Below are 21464 nucleotides of genomic sequence, written 5' to 3' on the forward strand. Positions count from 1 at the left end.
TGAAAAGTCTGATGTTAGTGTAACAGGTTTTCATTTATATATAACATGATGCTTTTCTGTTACAGTCTTTAGGCATCTCTCCTTATCCTTAACTTTTGACAATTTGGATACAAGATGCCTTAGAGAAAATATTTTTGTGGGTGAGTCGGCTTCGGGTCCTTTGAGCTTCTTGTATCTGGATGTCTATATTTCTTTCAAGACTTGGGAAGTAGAGAGTCACCCTGTGAGGCCGGACCATTGGGGAGAGTAGGGCGATGGAGTTCTTCCACAAGAAGCACCGGGGACTGGCTTTGGTGAACATGTCCATCTATATTCACAACCATGTACACATTTAAAGGGCAGGCAGAAGTGCCGTAACTAATTCAGGGAACACTAACTCTATAGGACAGAACTGACACTGGCGCCAAAATGCCTCTCCAATCAGCTTGAAGGTCATGTAGCTAGGGTAGCTTTCCAGGTGGGCCTGGGCCACACCTGGGAGCAGTTTACCTGATTGGCAGAAGGTGGGACTGGGGGGAAGTGTCCCCAGGGCTCCCGCCACCTGCCAGCAGCCAGGCTTCAGGGTCCCTCCCAGGAGGCGTGGCGCACCATGCACTCTCAGCCTCCTGCAAGGGCAAGGCAGGCAGCCTCACGGGGTCACCCACAGGGAAGCCTTCAACTCTTACTGCATTTAGTAGGTTCTCAGTGCTTTTTCTTTTTCTTCTTCAGGAATCCCTGTGATAGGAATATTTGGTTTCTTTTTCTTTTTTTTTTTTTTTTTTTGACAGGCAGAGTGGACAGTGAGAGAGACCAAGAGAAAGGTCTTCCTTTGCCGTTGGTTCAGCCACCAATGGCTGCCACGGCCAGCGCACTGCGGCCGGTGTATCACGCTGATCCGAAGCCAGGAGCCAGGTGCTTTTCCTGGTCTCCCATGGGGTGCAGGGCCCAAGCACTCAGGCCATCCTCCACTGCACTCCCTGGCCACAGCAGAGAGCTGGCCTGGAAGAGGGGCAACCAGGACAGAATCCAGCGCCCCAACCGGGACTAGAACCCGGTGTGCCGGCGCCACAAGGCGGAGGATTAGCCTATTGAGCCACGGCGCCGGCCAATATTTGGTTTCTTAATGGTGTCCCAGATTTCATATAGATTTTCTTTTTTTTTTTTAAATTAATTAATTTTTTTGACAGGCAGAGTGGACAGTGAGAGAGAGAGACAGAAAGGTCTTCCTTTGCCAGTGGTTCACCCTCCAATGGCTGCCGTGGCTGGTGCGCTGCGGCCGGCGCACTGCACTGATCCGATGGCAGGAGCCAGGTACTTATCCTGGTCTCCCATGGGGTGCAGGGCCCAAGCACTTGGGCCATCCTCCACTGCACTCCCTGGCCACAGCAGAGAGCTGGCCTGGAAGAGGGGCAACCAGGACAGAATCCAGCGCCCCGACCGGGACTAGAATCCGGTGTGCCGGCGCCGCAAGGTGGAGGATTAGCCTATTGAGCCATGGCGCCGGCCAATATAGATTTTCTTCAGTCTTTTTAATTCTTTTCTTTTTGTCTGATTGGGGTATTTAAAAAATCTTGTGCTGTATATATCAGAAATTCTTTCCTTGACTTGATCTATTCTATTTTCCTTGACTTGATCTATTTCCTTGACTTGATCTATTCAGGTGAAGCTCTCAATCACATTTTTATTGATTGAAGTTTTCATCTCCAAAATTTGTGTGTGTTTTTTTTGGAGCGAAGGGCTAAAACTTAAAATTACAAACCTAAGCCAAAACTATGTGTTCCAGGTGCAGCCGTGCAGATAAGGAACCGAAACTACGTGACCTATGTCTTGACCCGCTACTTGTGTAAAACTAAATAAATGAACTCCCCTTGTGATAAACTCTCCTAGCAACAGCCAATTAACAGATAACGGAGAGATACCTAGAGTTCCTGGTGTCTTCTCAGGGCAGATAAGGTGATTGATAGCTACCTGAGACCCTGCAGTTCGGCACATACACCCCATCAGTTCGGACCCTATGCTTTGGCCAATCAATTCAAAAGGCATCAACCCCAAAGCCATCCAACCACCTTTACTAGGTCCGTTCCCGCCACTGGATGCACTAATCAATTCTAGGAGATGTCCTTTGAATTTCCCACTGGATAAGATGATTTGCTAAATGGTACCATGATGTATAGAATGTCTCTGAAAACTCTATAAAAACCCTGACCCTCAACTCCTCGGGGCTGCTCTGTCCCTGTGCGTTCAGAGAGCCCCAGCATGCTGGTCTGAATAAACCCTTTGATGATTGCATGAGAGTGTCTCTTGGAGTCGTTCCTTCGGCGGCGGACACTGCTCGACCCCAACAGGAGATTTATGTATTTATTTGAAAGGCAGAATTAGAGAGAGAGGGAAAGAGGGAGAGAGAGAGGAATATATGGAGATCATCCACCCACTGGTTTACTACCCAAATGGCCATAATGGTTGGAACTGGCCCAGGTCAACACCAGGAGCCCAGAACTCCATCTGGGTTTCTCATTGAAGATACAGGGACCCAGACACTTGGGCCACTTTCTGCTGTTTTCCTAGGCACATTAGTAGGGAGCTGGATGGGAATTGGAGCAGCTGAGACTCAAACCATTGCCCATATGGGATATTAGTATTGCAGGAGACAGCTTAACCTGTTTTGCCACAACACTGACCCCTGTTTGATTCTTAATGATTTCTGTCACCTTAGTGGATTTTTCACTCATGTCACCCACTAATCTCCTCATTTCTATAAGCTTTAGTCTCTTGCATCATACTGAGTTTTCTTACAATCATTACTTTGGTTGTGTTTCTGGCATTTCATAGATTTTCATCAGATCAGGATCAAGTTCTGGAGAGCTCTTGTGCTCTTTGGGAGGTGTCATGCTACCTTGCCTCTTCACGTTTCCTATGTCCTTACAGAGACGTCTGCACATCTGGTGTAATAATAGTCCCTTCTTTATGGAGTCAGTTGTAATGAAAAAGAGCTTATGGTTTAGGTGGAATTCAAGGTGTCCCCTGGCTTGTTGCTTTGACATTGGTTCTAGGTGAGCCAAGAAGTGTAACCGCTGAGTGATTTCTTTTGAAAGACTTTAATCAGTGTCAGCTGTGTCTATAGGTGATGCTGTGGTCCAGTCTTCAGCAGTTTGTAGGGGCAGAATGTGAATGTGGGCCGCCTAAAGTGTGTCCCTTCAGTCCCCAAAGTGTGTGATGTCAGTTACACTGGGGATTCTGACAGCCTGGGTCTCATTCCAGGTGCTGAGAGACACAAAGGGGGCCGTCCCCTTGTCCCACCAGCAAGCCTGAGCGATGCTGGGGCATCCATAGCTGTGGCTCTCAGATTGTGATGTAGATCGGCCCTTCCCCAGGTCCTGCTGGGAGAGTCCACCTGGTCTTGTGGCTTATAACACCAAAAGCCCTAGTCCCAAGATGGGGGGATATGAGCTTAACCCTGCTGCAGTCCTACAGCGTGACTACAAGGTATACAGGAGATTTTGCCCCAGCAGGTATGATTCTGGAGAGGTGGAATACCTGTAGGTAATTCCCTAGGTCCTACCAGTTAGATTCCAGTGGATTTGAGGAGATTAGTACTGATCCTTACAGTCCTGGTTTTACTGGATACAGTGGGGTCAGATTTCCCAGGGTGGGGATGGTGGTAACCACCTTCCTGCAGCAGAGTGATGCAGATACTTTTGAGTGAATGCAAATTACTCCAAAGATTGCATTGCCAACATCAGCAGACCTGGTTCTGCAAGGCAGAGATGGAATTGCCCCCAGGTCTCATGTGGCATGCAAGAGCTCCCAGGACCATGAGCTGGGTGGTGTCAAGGGAACTTTTTCCAGTTGGGTACAGATATTTTAATGGGCTGCTATGGTGCTAGCATCAAGAAGCTGAGGGGAACCTCCCTAAATCACACAGCGTGAGTGAATGCAGCTCTGGGATTTAAGCCAAAACTGCACAGCTGCAGGATGCAGGGGGTCTGCCCTCTGACCTCTAAGTTGCCTTGACTCTGTCTCTGGTCGCTTCTGTTAGCAGTGGAAGAGAGATCAGCTGTGCCCCCTGCACAGCCAGTTGAGACTGGTGCTTTGGGAGCCAAGTAGTTGCTCAGACCCCAGGCAGCTCCCCAGGCCGGAGCTGAAGTCAGTGGGGGCCTGTGGATCTCTCCCTCAGTTAAAGCTGCCGGTGGCAGGGCAGGCAGCACCGTCTTCCTACCTTGACTTGGGAAGATGGCGACCCTCAACTGACAGCCAGCTGCGTAGATGCAGGGTGCGGCTGGCAGACAAAGGCAGTGTGTCTGTCCTCTTTCCTTGCTGTCCCACCTGGGCTCTGTTCTGTCACTTCTCCACTGAAAGTTTCCGTCTGCCGTCCCTCTTTGTTTTTCTGATCTTTCTGTAGCTGAGGTCAGTGTGGCTTCTCAGTATTCAGGCGTCTTGGGTCTTCTTTGGTCCCCATTTAATCATTGGGATTTCATAATAAGACCTCTTTTATGCAGATACCTTGATATTTGCATTCACAAGGACCTGAGAAATACATCCACATTATAATGGAACATTTAAATGACACATTTACATATCTGTTGCCATTTGGGGTGGGGAGGGTGCAGGAAGATAAAAGGACCCATAGGGTTGAGTGCCCTTTGGTAAATAAGACTTGGGCTTCAGAGAGCAGTCTTTGGCCAGCTCTCTCTGGCCTGTGTGTGAATTGCAGAGCGCAGACCCCTCGGTTGTCATCCATGTGACTGTAACCGCGAACCCTCCCCTCCTTGTCTTTCAGGTTACAAGTGGCTATCTTGTGGTGGGGTTTGTCTACGTGACGGAATTCGTTGGCAGAAAATCTCGGACGTGGACATCCATGAACATGAACAGCTTTTTTGTGTTTGGCCTGATAGTGGTGGCTTTTACAGGCTACTTTGTCAAGACCTGGTGGCTTTATCAAGTTATCCTCTCTTCAGTGACTTTTCCCTTTATCCTGTACTGCTGGGTGCTCCCAGAGTCGCCTTTCTGGCTCATCTCCGAGGGGAGATACAAAGAAGCGCAGCAGCTCATTGACGTGATGGCCCACTGGAACGGCACCAGCCGCTGTGACCTGTGTGAAGTTCTCTCACTGGATCTGAGTGCGCCCGTTGGTAGTAAATCCGCTGCCACTAAGAAGCCCAACATATTAGATCTGTTCTATAGCTGGAAAGTTACATCAGGAACACTGACTATTTGGCTTGTTTGGTTTACAGTGAGTTTTGGATTCTATTCTTTGTCCATGAAGCCTATTCATTCAGGAGACAGTGTGTACATCAACCTCTTCCTTGTGGGTAAGTAGTTGCAATCTAGTTAAATGTGACAATGAAGTGAAATTTCTATATGTTTTTATACTTAGTTTTGGTGCTGAGATGCATTGTCTTTCTAATATTAACTACTATTAACCATATTATTATGATAACTTTTAGCTTTACCAAATATATATATATATATATTTAAAGATTTATTTTATTTATTTGAAAGAGTTACAGAGAGAGGTAGAGACAGAGAGAGAGGTCTTCCATCCGCTGCTTCACTCCCCAGATGGCTGCAATGGCCAGAGCTGCACCGATCCGAAGGCAGGAGCCAGGAGCCAGGAGCTTCCTCTAGGTCTCCCACGTGGTTGCAGGGGCCCAAGGACTTGGGCCATCTTCCATTGCTTTCCCAGGCCATAGTAGAGCTGGATTGGAGGAGGAGCAGCCGGGACTAGAAAACGGCACCCATATGGGATGCTGGCGATTCAGGCCAGGGCTTTAACCCACTATGCCATAACGCCAGCCCCAGCTTTACCAAATATATTTTAACTCATGTATATATCTTATTTTTGAAAAAAAAATGCATACAGTCAAAATAATTTAGTCTCTCCCCACCTTCCTGTCTCTGGGGCTCTGCTCCTTGCTTCCACCCATCTTCACCCTGGAATTGTGCCCTCAGGTAACTTCTGTACTGTTTGGCTTGTACCCTTTCACTTTTTTTTCTATGCATTTCCATATCCTTGTGCATATAAATGTCTCGCACTTTAACACAAATGAAATCATTCACTACCTATGATTCCTTTGTAAGTTGCTTTCCTTTTAAAATTTAATATGTTTTGGGAATCTGGCATCTTCCTGTCTTCAAATGTCCTTGATTTAGAAATTTGATTAATAAAGTCAACTGCAACATATACTTTTATGCTTCTCTCATTGTAGCAGCAGGCTGAAATGGCTTTGGCTGGCTTGAGATGTGACTCCTTTGCGTAATCCAAGTTTGAATTGAACTCGAGAGAAATACTAGAAATATGCCTTTATCCACCCAGTGCTAACTCCTGGTTATTTCTGGATAGACTGCCTGTATTTAAAGTAGGAAAATCTTACTTTATAATGTTTATCCATAGACCCCATCTGTGCTCATTCTAAAGCCCCAGTGGCCATCTAGGTTTGTTTATTATACTGCAGTAGGAATTGTAAGTCGTTTAAGAAAACGTCTTCACTCCTTTTTTGGGCAAGCTGATAAATAAGTTTGTTCATCCTGCACGTCATTTTGAGGAACAGTGTGGTGTGTCCAGAACAGAGCCACAAGTGGCAGGGGCATCAGTGGGGTACAGGAAGCACGGAGTAGGGAGCGAGGGAAAGCTGGGGCTTCAGATCTTTGTGATGTGATTTCTTAGTTTTGGTGCATTTTCAAGAAACTGGGCAATCCCATAACTATGAAAATGTTTCCAGAGACAAATGCACATGGTTTGATGGGATGTGTGATTCTGTCCGTGTCATGTGATTCCCTCCCCATTAGTGTCCTTGCTGACAGGTGCTTCTCCTCAGCACTCCTCTTGTGGGAATTTTTGAACAACCTTTCAACTCTTCAGGCAGTTGGGACTGGTAGGAATTTCAGCCTGGTTTTGTATCATTTGTAGCCCAGTAGCTTCAAGATACACGAAGGGGCTATGGGATGAGGGTGGTGGGATGGGGTTCAGGTGACAAGGAAGCTGACATGTGACTAAATGAGGAAAGTGATGACACATTGTCCTAATGCCGAGGGAGCTGAGCCTCCTTGCTTGCAGCATTGAAAGCCTAGCCATGGTCAAGCTAAGACGCTGATTTTTTTTTTTTTTAAAGATTTATGTTATTTATTTGAAAGAGTTACAGAGAGAGGTACAGCAAGAGAGAGAGAGGTCTCTCTCCCCAAATGACTGCAACTGCCAGAGACAAGATGATCCAAAGCCAGGAGGCAGGAGCTAGGAGCTTCTTCTAGGTCTCCCACGCAGGTGCAGGGGCCCAAAGACTTGGCGCAACTTCTTATGCTTTCCCAGGCAATATCAGAAAACTGGATTAGAAGTGGAGCAGCCAGGACTCGAACTGGCACTCATATGGGATGCTGGTGCTACAGGCCAGGGCTTTAACCCTCTGTGCCAAAGTGCTAGCCCCTGGGTATCTTTTCAGTGCCCTGGAACACCAACTTAGGAAACAGCAGTGTCGCACACTTTGTTTATTTTTGAAAAGTTTATTCATTTATTTACTTGAAAGGCAGAATGACATAGAGGGAGAGAGACAGAGATCTTCTGTCCACTGTTTCACTCTCCAGAGGCCTACAGCAGCCAGGGCTGGGCCAAGCCAGATCCAAGAGCCAGGAGAACTCCATGCAGGTCTCCCATGTGGGTGGCAGGAACCAAGCACTTTGACTATGATCCACTGCCTCTCAGGTGCATTGGGAGAAGCTGGATCAGCAGCGGAGGCGAAGTTGATCCCAGGCTCCGTGATATGGGATATGAGTATTCCAAGTGGCAGCCTCACCTGCCATACCACGACGCCCGCCCAGCGTAGCACACTTGACATTTCTCTTCAACTGTGTCCTGCCCCACCTTATAGGATGGTGGTTGTGGCTCAGCACCCAGTCATGTATGGGGAGAAGCCCTGAGCCAGCCCTGGAGAGGGGATCGGGATAGGGAGGCTGCTGCAAGGGGCTTTGGCTTCCTGAAGACCTCACTCCAGTGCCAGAGTGGTCGTTTGCTCATTCGCTCAAATCATGTAGCGGAGGGTGTGAGATGGGGATAACAGCCCAGGCCTACTCACAGGCGGCTCTGTTGGCAGTCATTGCCTTGTTTGGTACAGAAAAGCACTCGACGAACTCTTGAAAAAGCAAGAGAAGGAAGTGATCCTTAGAAACTTTCTCCCACCACAAGTCCAGGCTGACGGTGGGCCTGTCGCTCCAGAGCTGTTCAGTTTTCAGTCAAGAAGGGTGAGGGGCTTTCCTCCCACGGGGCTCCCAACGCCAGCGTTTGCCTGTTCCGGAGCCAGCCCTTTTTCCTGAGCACCTGCGACTGAGGTTCCTTTCTGATGTCCTAACGGTGTGCACTCGAAAGATGCACAGCTCCCCCTGCTGTTAGCCAGAGGCTGCGTGAGACAGAGACCCAGCCCTGCACCTCTGGAGGCTGCTTCGGGCCACAGCTGACGGGACAAAGGCACCTGACTCCTACAAGGCAGGTGTGGCCATGTCCTTGCGGCTGGGCAAATGCCAGAGGGCAGAGAGTTCCCAAAAGGGAATCGAGCAAGGCACAGGCTGGGGGACAGTGAGTGCCCCCTGCCCCTCACGGCTGGTGCTGCCTAGTTTGCAGGAGAGCCTTGTGATTTGCCTGGCTCACAGTGATAAGGCTTCTTGTCTTGTCTTCTGGATCTCAGGTTCAGTCCCGGGTTCTCTAGGAGAAAGACTTTTAATTCAATAGATTCATCAATTTATGGACTCAGTTCTTTTTTTTTTTTTTTTTTTCTCACTGTGGTGAGACAGGAGGAGGTCCAAGACAAAGGCCCAGTTCTGCAGGGGATTTACATTATAATATAAAATGTATTCCTTCTAGAGATCCAAGATGGCTGAATAGGGCGTAGCCACACTAACTTAAGCTGCTCTGGGATGTGAAAACTACAAAAGAAGACTACAGTTCCAGGGATCTGATGGAAGTTTTCAGTGAAGAAGTGGGGGAAAAAAAAAAAAAAAGCAATGAAGACTCCATGAGACAGGGGGAGAGAAAACAGCAATACCACTGCAGTCAGCCATGTGGCACTGCCAGCTGCCTGCCGTATGACCTCATCAAGACAGGAGGAAATCGCCGGGTGCCCTGCCACTCGCAGCGCTAGCTGAGAATTCCACAGTCACCTGCTGACTCTGCTTCAGCCCGGAGAGCTGACTGGGGCCTGAGCAACTGCCAGGCTTGGAGCGGGGAAGCTGTGTTGCTTTCCTCCTCTCCCCAACCCGCACAGAGCACCACGCCTGGCAGCGAAAAGTCACACAGCACACCTCTGTTCTGCTCCTACCAACATCTTAGAGTCAACCCAACATACGGGGCAAAGGACGGATCCCCTGCATGTGACAACTGGGAGTTTTGGGGCATTAGTCCCAGAGCTATGCTGATGCGGTCTATGTGAGCCCGGGGGATTTACCTTAGCTTCTTGGGGCTAACACCAAAAGCAGTCCATAAAAAAAAATCCACTCCTGTTGCAGTTGATTTCTCAACTGGATTCATTTCTGAGAGGAGGAGTGTGGTGGGAGCAAGAGGTGCAGAGTCACCACACAGACCCCAGGAGTTGGGTGAAAGCAGACTTGAGGCAAGTAGCCCACAGACTCATTTATTTCAGTTGGTACAACATCTTATATAGCCAAGACCAGCCAGTCTGGTCAAGGGGCAGTCTATGCCCCAACCAATCACAGCCTGTTGCCAGGCAGTTTCCAAAGCCATCCAATCACAGCCTGTTGCCAGGCAGGCTCCATTGCCAGGTGGGATTCAAAGCTATCCAATCACAGCCTGTTGCCAGGCAGGCTCCATTGCCAGGTGGGTTTCAAATCCATTCAATCACAGCCTGTTGCCAGGCAGGCTCCATTGCCAGGTGGGTTTCAAAGCCATTCCTGAGTAACTGACGCTTGCTTGCCAGCGGCCACTTTGGCATGGCTTTCTCATTCCACCACACACTCCCACCCTGGGAGATCTGGTAATGACCCCACTATACCCTGCAACACCAGAACTGTAGCAATTCATTCTGGATTTCTCGGTGTCACTGGGATCCACCTAGTGGACATAGGGAAGAACCTACCTGCATTCCACTTCTCTGGACTCATATCTTCCACAGTAAAATCTCTATATCTTGTAGTCCCCCTGTAGGACTGGAAGGGTTTCATTTCACATGCTGTAGTCCCAGGACTAGGGCTGTTGGTATTATAAACCACAGTACCAACTGAACTCTCCTAGCAGGACCTGAGGAAGGGTCCATCTGTATCACATAGTCCTATAGCCATAGAAATTGGTGCCACAAACCCCAGCAACACTCAGGCTTCCAGTAGAACAAGGGGGCAGTCATGTTTGTCTCCCTCAGCACCTCAAGAACAAGACCCTGGCTATCACATTCACCATGGAGACTGATACTGAACTCACTGTGGGCCCAAGATACACATCCAAGGAAGCACTTATTCATCTCAAAGCCATACTTGTATTCCTGCAAACTGCAGCAGACTAGACCACTGTGTCACTTACAGACACAACTGACATAGATTAAGACAAGAGAAATCACTCAGAGACTACACTCCTGGGCTCACTCCGAACTAAAGCCAAAGCAATAAACCAAGTGATACTCTGCATTCCAGCTAAACCATAGATTCTTTTCCGATAAAACCTACTCCAATAAGAAGAAGGGATGAGTATACCAGACAGGCAGACATCAATGTAGAGACAGAGGAGACATGAAGAAGCAAGGTAGCATGACACTACCAAAAAAAAAAATCCCCTCCAGAATTAGATCCTGAACTGAAGGAAATTTATGAAATGACAGATACAGAATTCAGAATAATGACTGTAAGGAAACTCAACAAGATTCAAGAGAATACACATAGAAAAGAAATGAGGAAATCAACGAGTGACATGAATGAAAATATTACTAAGGACAGCAATTCATTAAGAACTAAACAGAAATTTTGGAGATGAAATCTTCAATCAGTGAAATAAAAATACAATTGAGAGCTTTAACAGCAGAATAGACCAAATAGAAGAAAGAATTTCTGACCTTGAGGACAAGAAGTAACCAAAATCAAACAAAAGTAAAGAGAAGGAATTAAAAAGAATGAAGAAAGTCTGAACAGAATATGGGATACCATTAAACAAACAAATATTTGTATTATAGATATTATTGAAGAAGAAAAGGCAAAAGGGATTGAAAATCTACTAAATGAAATAATATTTGAAAAATTTTCAGGTCTTGAGACATAGACATCCAGATATAAGCAGAGAACCCCAAGCAGACTCAACCAAAAAATGTCTTCCCCAAGCATATTGTCATCAAATTGTCAAAAGTTAAAGACTAAGAAAGAATCCTAAAGACAGAGAAAAACAACAAGGTACATATGAAGGAAAACCAATTAGATTAAAGAGAATTCACCACCACCAGACCAGCCTTACAAGAAATTCTGAAGGGTGTCCTGCATTAGAAGTAACATGAAACACGTGTCACCACCAAATTCACCGACAGAGCAGGTAGAATCATTATCCAATCAACAAAATGACAGGTCTTAGTTGTTACCTGTTTGTACTAACCTTGAATGTAAGTGGATTAAATTCACCAAACAAAAGACTTAGGTGGGCTGAATGGATTAAAAAAAAAAACATGACCCCACTATATACTGCCTACAAGAAACTCACAAATATACACAGAGACTTAAAGGGAAGGGTTGGAAAATGATATACCAGGCCAATGGAAACCACAAATGAGCAGGCATAGCTATCCTGATAGCAGATAAAACAGGGTTCAAATCAAAAACTATACAAAGAGATAAAGATATGTTTTTAAAAAAGTTCTATTCAGCAAGAAGACATAACAATCATAAATATGTATGTGCCTAATGCAAGACCACCCAGATGTGTACAAAAAATACTATTAGACCTAAAGAGAAAAATAGATCCCAAAACAATATTGTGGGTGTCTTCAGTGCCCCACTCTCATCAATGGGCAGGTCATCCAGAAAATCATAGAGTAACAACTGCTGGCAAAATTGTGGACAAAGGGGGACACTTAGACATAGTTGGTGGGAATATAAATTAGTGCAGCCACTGTGGAAATTTTTTTTTTCTTAAAGATTTATTTATGTATATGAGAGGCAGAATTGCAGACAGAGGGAATCAGAGAGAGAGAGAGAGAGAGAGAGAGAGAGAGAGAAAGATCTTCCATCTGCTGGTTCACTCCTCAAATGGCCACAACGACTGGAGCTGGGCCAATCCAAAGCCAGATCCAGGAACTTCCTCCAGGTCTCTCACATGGGCGCAGGGGCCCAAGCAGTTGAACCATCTTCCACTGTTTCCTGGGCACATTAACAGGGAGCTGGATTGGAAGTGGAGTAGCTGGGACTCGAACCAGCACCCATAAAAGATGCTGGTGCCACAGATGGATGCTTAACCTACTGTGCCATAGTGCCTATTCTGTATTTCTTCTTTTGAGAACTGTCTATTAAATTCCTTTGCCAATTTCTCAACTGGATCGTTTTTGTTGTTGTTGTTGTCGCACTTTTTTAAGTTGTTGATATATTCAGGATATTAATCCTTTGTCAGGTGGTTTGCAAGTATTTTTTCTCATTCTGTTGGATGTCTCTTCACTCTAGTTATTATTTCCTTTGCTGTGCAAAAGGTTCTGAGTTTGATATAGTTCCATTTGTTTAGTTTTGTTTTTGTTGCCTGTGCCTTGTGGATTTTGTCCTGGAAGCCCTCCACTACACCAATGCCTGGGAGTATTTTCCCTATGTTTTCTTCCAGCACCTCCAGAGTCTCAGGTCTTACATTTAAGTCTTTGGTCCATCTAGAGTTGACTCTTTAAAAAAGATTTATTTCATTTATTTGGAAGACAGAGATACAGACAGAGTTAGAGACAGAGAGGCCTTCCTTCTTAGTGCAGCCATTGTGGAAAACAGTGTAGAGATTTCTTTAAGATCTAGAAATAGACTTGCCATATGATCCAGCAATCCCACTACTGGGTGAATACCCAAAATACTTGAGATACCTGCACCACAATGTTCATAGCAGCGCTGTTCACAATAGCCAACATTTGGAATCAACTAAGGTGTTCATCATCAGGTAAATGGATAAAGAAAATGTGATACTTATGCAAAATGGAATATTATTCAGCTATAAAAAAAGAATGGAATTCTACCATTTGCAGCAAAATGGACACAATTGCAGGACATCATGTTGATTGAAATAAGCTGGACCCAGAAAGACAAATACTGCATGTTCTTCCTTATATGTGGGTGCTAAAATTTAAAAAACAAACATAAAAAAGAAGAAAGAACAAAGAAAGAAATGTTTGTGTGTATCCATATTGTTACAAAAAATAATCTTCTAAAATTTTGTTTCATACCTTGTGAAACCAATGGTTAAGAATGTTATACTACTGTAGATTTAATGATCCATGATTACTATAAAACTCTATTTGACCCAAAATGGTCATTTTTCCATTCAATTATTGTTTGTAGCCATTGTGTATATTCCCACTAAACTAGGGTCTTTTTGCTTTTTCTTGTTAAACTTCTTATTTTATGAGTATTAGCCTTTTTACTGTAATGTAAATTTGTAATGTTATCTCAGAAAGTAATGTAAATTTAAAATGTGTTATATCAGAAAGTAAAAAACAAGAAAAAAGAGAAGGAAGGAGGGTGGGAGGGAGAGAGGAGGCAGGAGGGGGTGAGAGAAGAAGGGGATTTTTTTAGAACTGCATCTACAAAGCATATTGAATCTGCTAAAAACTAATTTAAAATTAAAATTTAAAAACTTCCTTTTAGATTTCAAATCTATTAGGTGTTGTTATTGGTTTGTGTACTTAGCCAATAACAAACTTGCTGCTTTAGCTTTGTCAAATAATAAAATCGGAGTGGTGTTGTGTCATAGCGTGTTAAGCTAGGAGTCCGGCTGCTCCACTTCTGACTGAGCTTCCTGCTAATGCTCCTGGGAAAGCAGTGGATGATGGCCCAAATGCTTGGGCCCCTGCCACCCACATGGGAGGCCCAGCTGGAGTTCCAGGCTCATGACTGCAGCCTGGCCAAGCCCTGGCTGTTGTAGCTATTTGGGGAGTCAAACAGTAGATGGAAGATCTCTCACTCTCTCCCACTGTCTCTTCCTCTCTCTGTCACTCTGCCTTTCAAATAAAAAAAGATATTCATCTTTAAAAAAATAAAATCAGATCAAAAGTTTGTTGTGCGTCCAGAAGAACAGTTCTTGAATGGGAGACCTTAAGCTAAGTGATGAAAAGCTCGCCTGAGAGCATTTGCAAGCCTGTTTATAAAGCAGAATGGAGGACGGGTTTTGCCATTTTCTGGATTGGTTGTGATATTATTCACATTCTTTTCAGGACACATAGACCTGTTGAAGCTGGTTTGTGTGTAGCCCAGTGGCTAAGTGTCACAGAATCGTGCTGACCAGGTCACGGAGCTTCTGTTGTGTGTTTAATTTAGGATTGGAGGTACATCAGGGAAAACAGGCTGACTTAAGCTTTCCTTTTGTGGTTATGGGCTGTTGGCCTTAGGATCTGTCTAAATCATGACCTCCACTTTTATTTTTCTTGAGCAGTTCTTAAGTTTGAAGCTATTGATTGGAAAGCATTCCCCTAGTTCTGACAAGCAGAGAAACTAAAATGAGAAATAATCAATGTTGTCTATTAATTTGCTCATTTATTCACTCAACAGGCTGTCCTCCAGGCACCATGCTGTGACCTGGGCAGCTTGCAGCCTAGTGTGAGATAAGGCCCCTAGAATGGAGGCAAGTGCTAGGTGGATAACGTGAGCATTACTGCATTTCACAGGACATGCTCGTCCTCTCACTGAGTTTACATGACAGGGCTCGCTGCCTTTGAGACAGCCCTCCGAGGGTTCTCAAAGGCCCTGGAAGCAGGGAGAAGGTTGCTCCTGCCCTGAGGAGTAGAAGGTGGGTCCCTTGTGCAGTCAAGTGCCCAGCCTTAGAGATGACCCATTCATTCAATGACAGCCGTGCTGGAAATTCCTGGCTACATCTTCACAAGTGTCCTGATCAACAAGGTTGGGAGGAGAATTGGTCAGGCCTTCTGCCTCTTCTGCATTGCTCTGTTCTGCACCATCATCATCGCCATACCCCAGGTGAGTTGGGTTGTATTTCTTGTTGAGAACAATGAGTTATACTCTGACAGGTTTTTGGAAGGATTGTTAGCACATGATACTAAATCTGAGTGTCAGTTCAGACACATGGACAGTATATAATACTTAAAAGCATATTTTCTGAGAATTCCAATATGGCAGAATAGAGAAGGAGCTTACTGCTCTAGTCTAGGGGAAGACAGTTAAAAAAAAATGGAGGGAGTGCAATCTCAGGGAAGAGTTGGGGAGAAAGCGGCAAAGGAAACTCCACGCAAATTACAGGGATGCTGTGGACCTATGTGGAGGGTGTGGACAACTCAGGATTCCAGCAGCCAAGACCTTCAGCACCAGCTGTGGAGAGTGAGGTGAGACTAGACTGAAGCAACCCAAGCCATGGGCAGTAAAGCTGTGGGAAGAGCCTGGTGTAGGTCTGGCTTGGAGCCCTGTGGGGGACAGTATACCTGCCAACCTAGAGGACAAAGAAAAGGGGGTATGTTTCTCTCTCCCAGACCACCTGGCGATGGTGTCCTGTAACTAGCTGAGAGAGGATGAGTGCCATTTTGGACATATGTAACAGTTGCACCAGCTCATGTCCATGATCCCAGCAACCAGCTGAGAGGAGACACCTGAGTATGGTTGGGAAAATTGACAGGGGACTGGGTGCTCGTAACTGTGGGAGTCTTGTGTGTTGGAACTGTGGAAACGCTGTGGCTGCATGTGAGGGTGCAGGATTTGGCTGGGTCTTTGGGCAGTCACTGTGAACAGCTCCACATGTTTGGGGCTCCCTGATTCCCTGGTGAGTTTCATCGCTGCAGGATCTGTATTCACACCAAGGACTGCATGGATCCTTTGTGTGGTTCTTGTGAGCACAGATGAATATTGTACTCACTGTATCTAGCAACCAGGCACTGGTGTCCTTGGAGGAGAGAAGGCAAGCATGAGATTATACCACAGAGCAGATTAAATCTCCCCTCTGGGGCCAGAAGGTTAATCCTCTGCCCATGGCGCTCATCCTTATGGGCACTGATTCTTGTTCTGGCTGCTCCTCTTCTGATCTGCTATGGCCTGGGAAAGCAGTAGAATATGGCCCAAGTGTTTGGGCCCCTACACTGACATGGGAGACCTGGAAGAAGCTCCTGGGTCCTTTGTCTCTCCCTCTCACTGTCTGTAACTCTACTTCTCAAATAAATAAATAAAATCTTAAAAATAAACTCCCCTCTGATTAAAGAAAAAGAGATTTACCATGCCTAACTTGGGTGTCACCTTGGACACTTTCCTCACCCTGGAGCACTGAATAGAGCTTTCTGGCCACACCCAGCACACACTTCTGGGTATTCAGAAAGAACAGGCATTCCACTAAACCTCAGAGGCATAGTCCAGGAGATAAAAATCATCACAGGGGAAAAAAATATCTCCACAAATGCCTAAAAATAAGCACAGCAATTCAAGAAACAAAAATAAGGAAGAAAACATGATGGCCTAAAGGAACACAACAACAATGCAATACTCGATAGTAAAGATAAAGTGATTGAAGAAATGCCAGAAATGGAGAAGTTATTAAAAGAAAATCCATGAATTAAATTCATATATGAAAGAAACTTTTTCCCATGAAATTCAGATTTTAAAGAGAAATCAAAATATCAGAGATGATAATGCAATAGATTAAATAAAGATTGTGGTGGAAAGACTTAACAACAGATTCAGTGAGGCCAAAGAAAGAATATCTGAATTAGAAGATAAATCTCTGGAAATTTTACAGTCAGACCAAAAAAAAAAAAAAAAAAAAAAAGATGAAGAAGAGGAAGAAGAAGAAAACTAAAAAACAGTGTTGAAGATTTATGGGATACTATCAAATGACCCAACATATGGAGTCTTAGGAGTTCTTAAAAGTACAGAAATAGAGAATGGATTAGAAGGCCTTTAGTGAAATAACTACAGAAAATTTCCCTAATTTGGAGAAAGAAAGGGACATCCAAGTACAGGAAGCACATAGAACTCCTGATAGACATGACCAGAAAAGATCTTCACCACATCACATTGTAATCAAACTCTCCACAGGAAAACATAAAGAAGAGATTCTAAAATGTGCATGAGAGAAAAGAGGATCTCCAATTAGACTCACAGCTGACTTCTCATCAGAAACCCTCCATACTAGGAGAGATTGGCTAGATATATTCCAAGTCTTAAGAGAAAAGCATCTGTCAATCCAGAATATAGTACCTTGCTAAGCTCTCATTTATGAATAAAATTGAAATGAAGACCTTCCATAACAAACAAATTGAAAGAATTCATCACCATTTGTCCAGCCTTACAGAAGATGCTTAAGGATTGCTACACACAGAAACACAGAAAGATGGAACCTTAGCAGCTGAACCTATCGCTTTTGTTTAGTATCAGAGCTACCCTCAAAATAGTTTGGAATCACTTTGCTGGCAAACAGATACTTAGTAAGCAGAATATAAGATGTTACTTCCTACTCTTTAGAACCTAAAAACTATTTCCTCACTATGAAAGAAGGTGTAGGCAGAAAATCTTCCAGTAAGAGTACAAAGGAAATCCAAAGTAAACAATAGGACTATTTATGGAAAAGTAACAGGTCCAATTTGAAACTTAACAATAGTCACCTTGAATGTAAATGGCCTCAACTTGCCAGTTAAAAGATACAGACTGGCTGAATGGAAAAAAAAAAACAAAAAAACAAAAAAAAAAACCTCAAACCCATCTTTTGTTGCCTCCAAGAAACACATCTCACCAAGAAGATACACCCAAAAGTAAAAGGATGGAAATAGATATTCCATGGTAACAGAAACCAAAAAAGAGCTGGTGTAGCCATCCTAATATCAGATAAAATAAACTTTAACAAAAAACTGTTGAAAGAGACAAAGAAGGGCACTACGCAATGCTTAAGGTATCAATTCAACACAAAGATGTAACTATAACAAGTGTATATGCACCTAATTACAGGTCACCTGGCTATTTAAAAGCTATGTTTATGAATCTAAAGGCAGACATAGACTCCCACACAATAGTAATGGGGGACTTCAGTACCCCCACTTTGAGCAATGGACAGATCAGCCAGAAAGAAACTCAGCAAGGAAACAGCAAAGTTAATTGACACTGTAGACCAAATGGACCTAATGGATATCTACAGAACTTTTTATCCTACAGTTGCAGAGTACACATTTTTCTCACCAGTACATGGAACTTTTTATAGGATTGACCACATTCTAGACCATAAAGCAAGTCTCAGCAAATTCAAAAAAATTGAAATCATACCATGCATCTTCTCTGACCACAATGGAATGAAGCTGGAAATCAACAACTCAAGAATCTCCAGAACATATACAAACACATGGAGACTGAACAAAATACTCTTGAATGAACAGTGGGTTATAGAAGAAATCAAAAGAGAAATAAAAATATTTCTGGAAATGAATGAAGACAATACAACCTATCAAAACTTATGGGATACAGCAAAAGCAGTGTTAAGAGGAAAGTTTATAGCAATTAATGCCTACATCAAGAAATTCGAAAGGCACCAAATAAATGGGCTATCAATGCATCTCAAGGACCTAAACAAACGACAGAAAACCAAACCCAAAATTAGTAGAAGAAACAAAATAATTAAAATTAGAGAAGAAATTAACAAAATTGAAATAAAAAAATTACAAAAGATCAGCAAAATGAAGAGCGTTTTTTTGTTGTTGTTGTTAAATAAACACAATTCACACATCGTTGTCCCAACTAAACAAAAAAAGGTGGGGGAGAAGACCCAAATCAATAATATTAGAGATGATAAAGGAAATGTAACAACAAATACCACAGAAATAAAAACAATCATCAGGAACTACTACAAAGAGCTGTATGCCAGCAAATTGAGAAACCTAGAAGAAATGGATAGGTTCCTGGACACATACAACTTACCTAAATTGAGCTATGAGGACATAGAAAGCCTAAACAAACCAATAACCAAAACAGAAATTAAATCAGTAATAAAGACCCTCCTAACAAAAAAAAGCCTGGGATAGGATGGCTTCACTGCTGAACTCTACCAGGCATTTAAAGAACTAACTACAATTCTTCTCAAGCTGTTCAAAATAATTGAAAGGGAGGGAATCCTCCCAAACTCCTTCTATGAAGCCTGTATCATCTTGATTCTTAAACCTGAAAAAGATGCAACAGAGAAAGAGAACTACAGACCAATGTCTCTTATGAACATAGATTCAAAAGTCCTGAACCATATACTAGCTTATTGAATCCAACAACACATCAGAAAGATCATTTACCTGGACCAAGTGGGATTTATCCCTGGTATGCAGGAATGGTTCAACATTCACAAATCAATCATTGTGATGTATCACATTAACTAACTGTAAACAAAAACCATATAGTTATCTTAATAAATGCAGTGAAAGCATTTGATAAAATACAACATCTTTTCATGTTGAAAACCTTAAGCAAATTGGGTATAGATGGAACATTCTTCAACACAATCAAGGCAATTTATGACAGACCCATGGCCAGCGTCCTTTTGAATGGAGAAACAGAAGTATTCTCACTGAGATCTGGAACCAGATAAGGATGCCAGCTCTCACCATTGCTATTCAAAATAGTCCTAGAAGTTTTAGCCAGAGCCATTAGGCAAGAAAAATAAATCAAAGGGATAGAAATTGGGAAGGAGGAAGTCAAACTATCCTTATTTGCAGAAGAAATGATTCTATATATAAGGGATGCAAAAGACTGCAGTAGAAGACTATTAGAACTCATAGAAGAGTTTGGCAAAGTGGCAGGATATAAAATCAACACACAAAAACCAATAGCTTTTGTATACACAGAAAATGCCATGGCTGAGAAAGAATTCCTGAGATCAATCCCATTCACAATAGCTAGAAGAAAATAAAATACCTTGGAATAAATTTAATGAAGGACATCAAAGATATCTTTGATGAGAATTACAAAATGTTAAAGAAATAAAAGACGACACAGAAAAATGGAAAAATCTTCCATATTCATGGTTTGGAAGAATCAATATCATCAAAATGTGCATGCTACCATAAGCAATCTACAGATTCAATGTGATACCAAGCAAAATACCAAGCACATTCTTCTCAGATATAGAAAAATGATGCTGAAATTCATATAGAAACACAGGCAGGGGCCAGCACCATGGCATAGCAGATAAAACTGCCATCTGCAGTGCTGCCATCCCTTATGGATATGGGTTCAAGTCTCAGCTGCTCCACTTCTGATCCAGATCTCTGCTATGGTCTGGGAAGGTGGTAGAAGATGGCCTAAGACTTTGGGCCCCTGCACCTGCGAGTGAGACCTGGAAGAAGCTCCTGCCTCCTGGCTTTGGATCAGTGCAGCTCTGGCCATTGTGGTCATCTGGGGAGTGAATCAACAGATGGAAGACCTCTTTCTCTATCTCTGTGCCTCTGCCTCTCTGTAACTCTGCCTTTCAAATAAATAAATTTATTAAAAACAAAAGAAACACAGGAGACCCCAAATAGCTAAAGCAATCTTATACAGCAAAATGAAGCCAGAGTCATCACAATACCAGATTTCAAGACATCCTACAGGGCAGTTATAACCAAAGCAGCCTTAGGCTGGCAAAACAACAGCAACAACAACAAACAAAAAAACACTGATGGATAGACTGATGAAACAGAATAGCAACACCAAAAATCAACCCATGCATCTGCAACCAACTTCATCTTTGACAAAGGAGTTAAAAATCAATCCCATGAGCAAGGACAGGATCTTCAACAAATAGTGCTAGGAAAACTGGATTTCCACATGCAGAAGTATGAAGCGAGACCCCCATCTTACACTTTACACAAAACGTACTCAAAATGGATCAAAGACCTAAATCTATGACCCAATACTCTCAAATTCTTAGAGATCATTGGAGAAACCCTGCAAGACATTGACATTGGCAAAGACTTCTTAGAAAAGAGTCCAGAGGCACAGGTAATTGAAACCAAAATTGACAAATGTGATTACATCATTTTGAGAAGCTTCTGCACCAGAAAAGAAACACTCAGCAAAGTGCAACAACCAACAGAATGGGAGAAACTATTTGCAAACTTTCAACGGATACAGGATTAATAACCAGAATATATAGAGTGATCAAGAAACTCCACACAACAAAACAAACAACCCAGTTAAGATTGAGGAAAGGACTTCAACAGGCATTTTTCAAAATAGGAAATCTAAATGGCCAAACAGACACATGAAAAAATACTCAGGATCACTAGCCATCAGGGAAATGCAAATCAAAACCACAATGAGGTTTTGCCTCACATTCATTAGAATGGCTTTCATACAGAAATCAACAAACAAAAAATGCTTGGATGTGGGGAAAAAGG

General features: G+C 43.5%; 1 protein-coding gene across 3 annotated transcripts in view; it reads left to right on the top strand.

The window, feature by feature from the left end:
• SLC22A16 (solute carrier family 22 member 16) overlaps positions 1-21464 on the top strand; it is a 40953-nt gene that overhangs the window by 14918 nt on the left and 4571 nt on the right. For all 3 annotated transcript variants that reach the window (XM_002714913.5, XM_008263369.4, XM_051854418.2), the window contains exons 4-5: positions 4757-5288; positions 14972-15099. In XM_002714913.5, coding sequence (XP_002714959.2) covers positions 4757-5288; positions 14972-15099 — 660 coding nt within the window. The remainder of the gene's footprint in view (positions 1-4756; positions 5289-14971; positions 15100-21464) is intronic.

Source organism: Oryctolagus cuniculus, chromosome 5, assembly GCF_964237555.1.
Source record: "Oryctolagus cuniculus chromosome 5, mOryCun1.1, whole genome shotgun sequence".
Lineage (NCBI taxonomy): Eukaryota > Metazoa > Chordata > Mammalia > Lagomorpha > Leporidae > Oryctolagus > Oryctolagus cuniculus.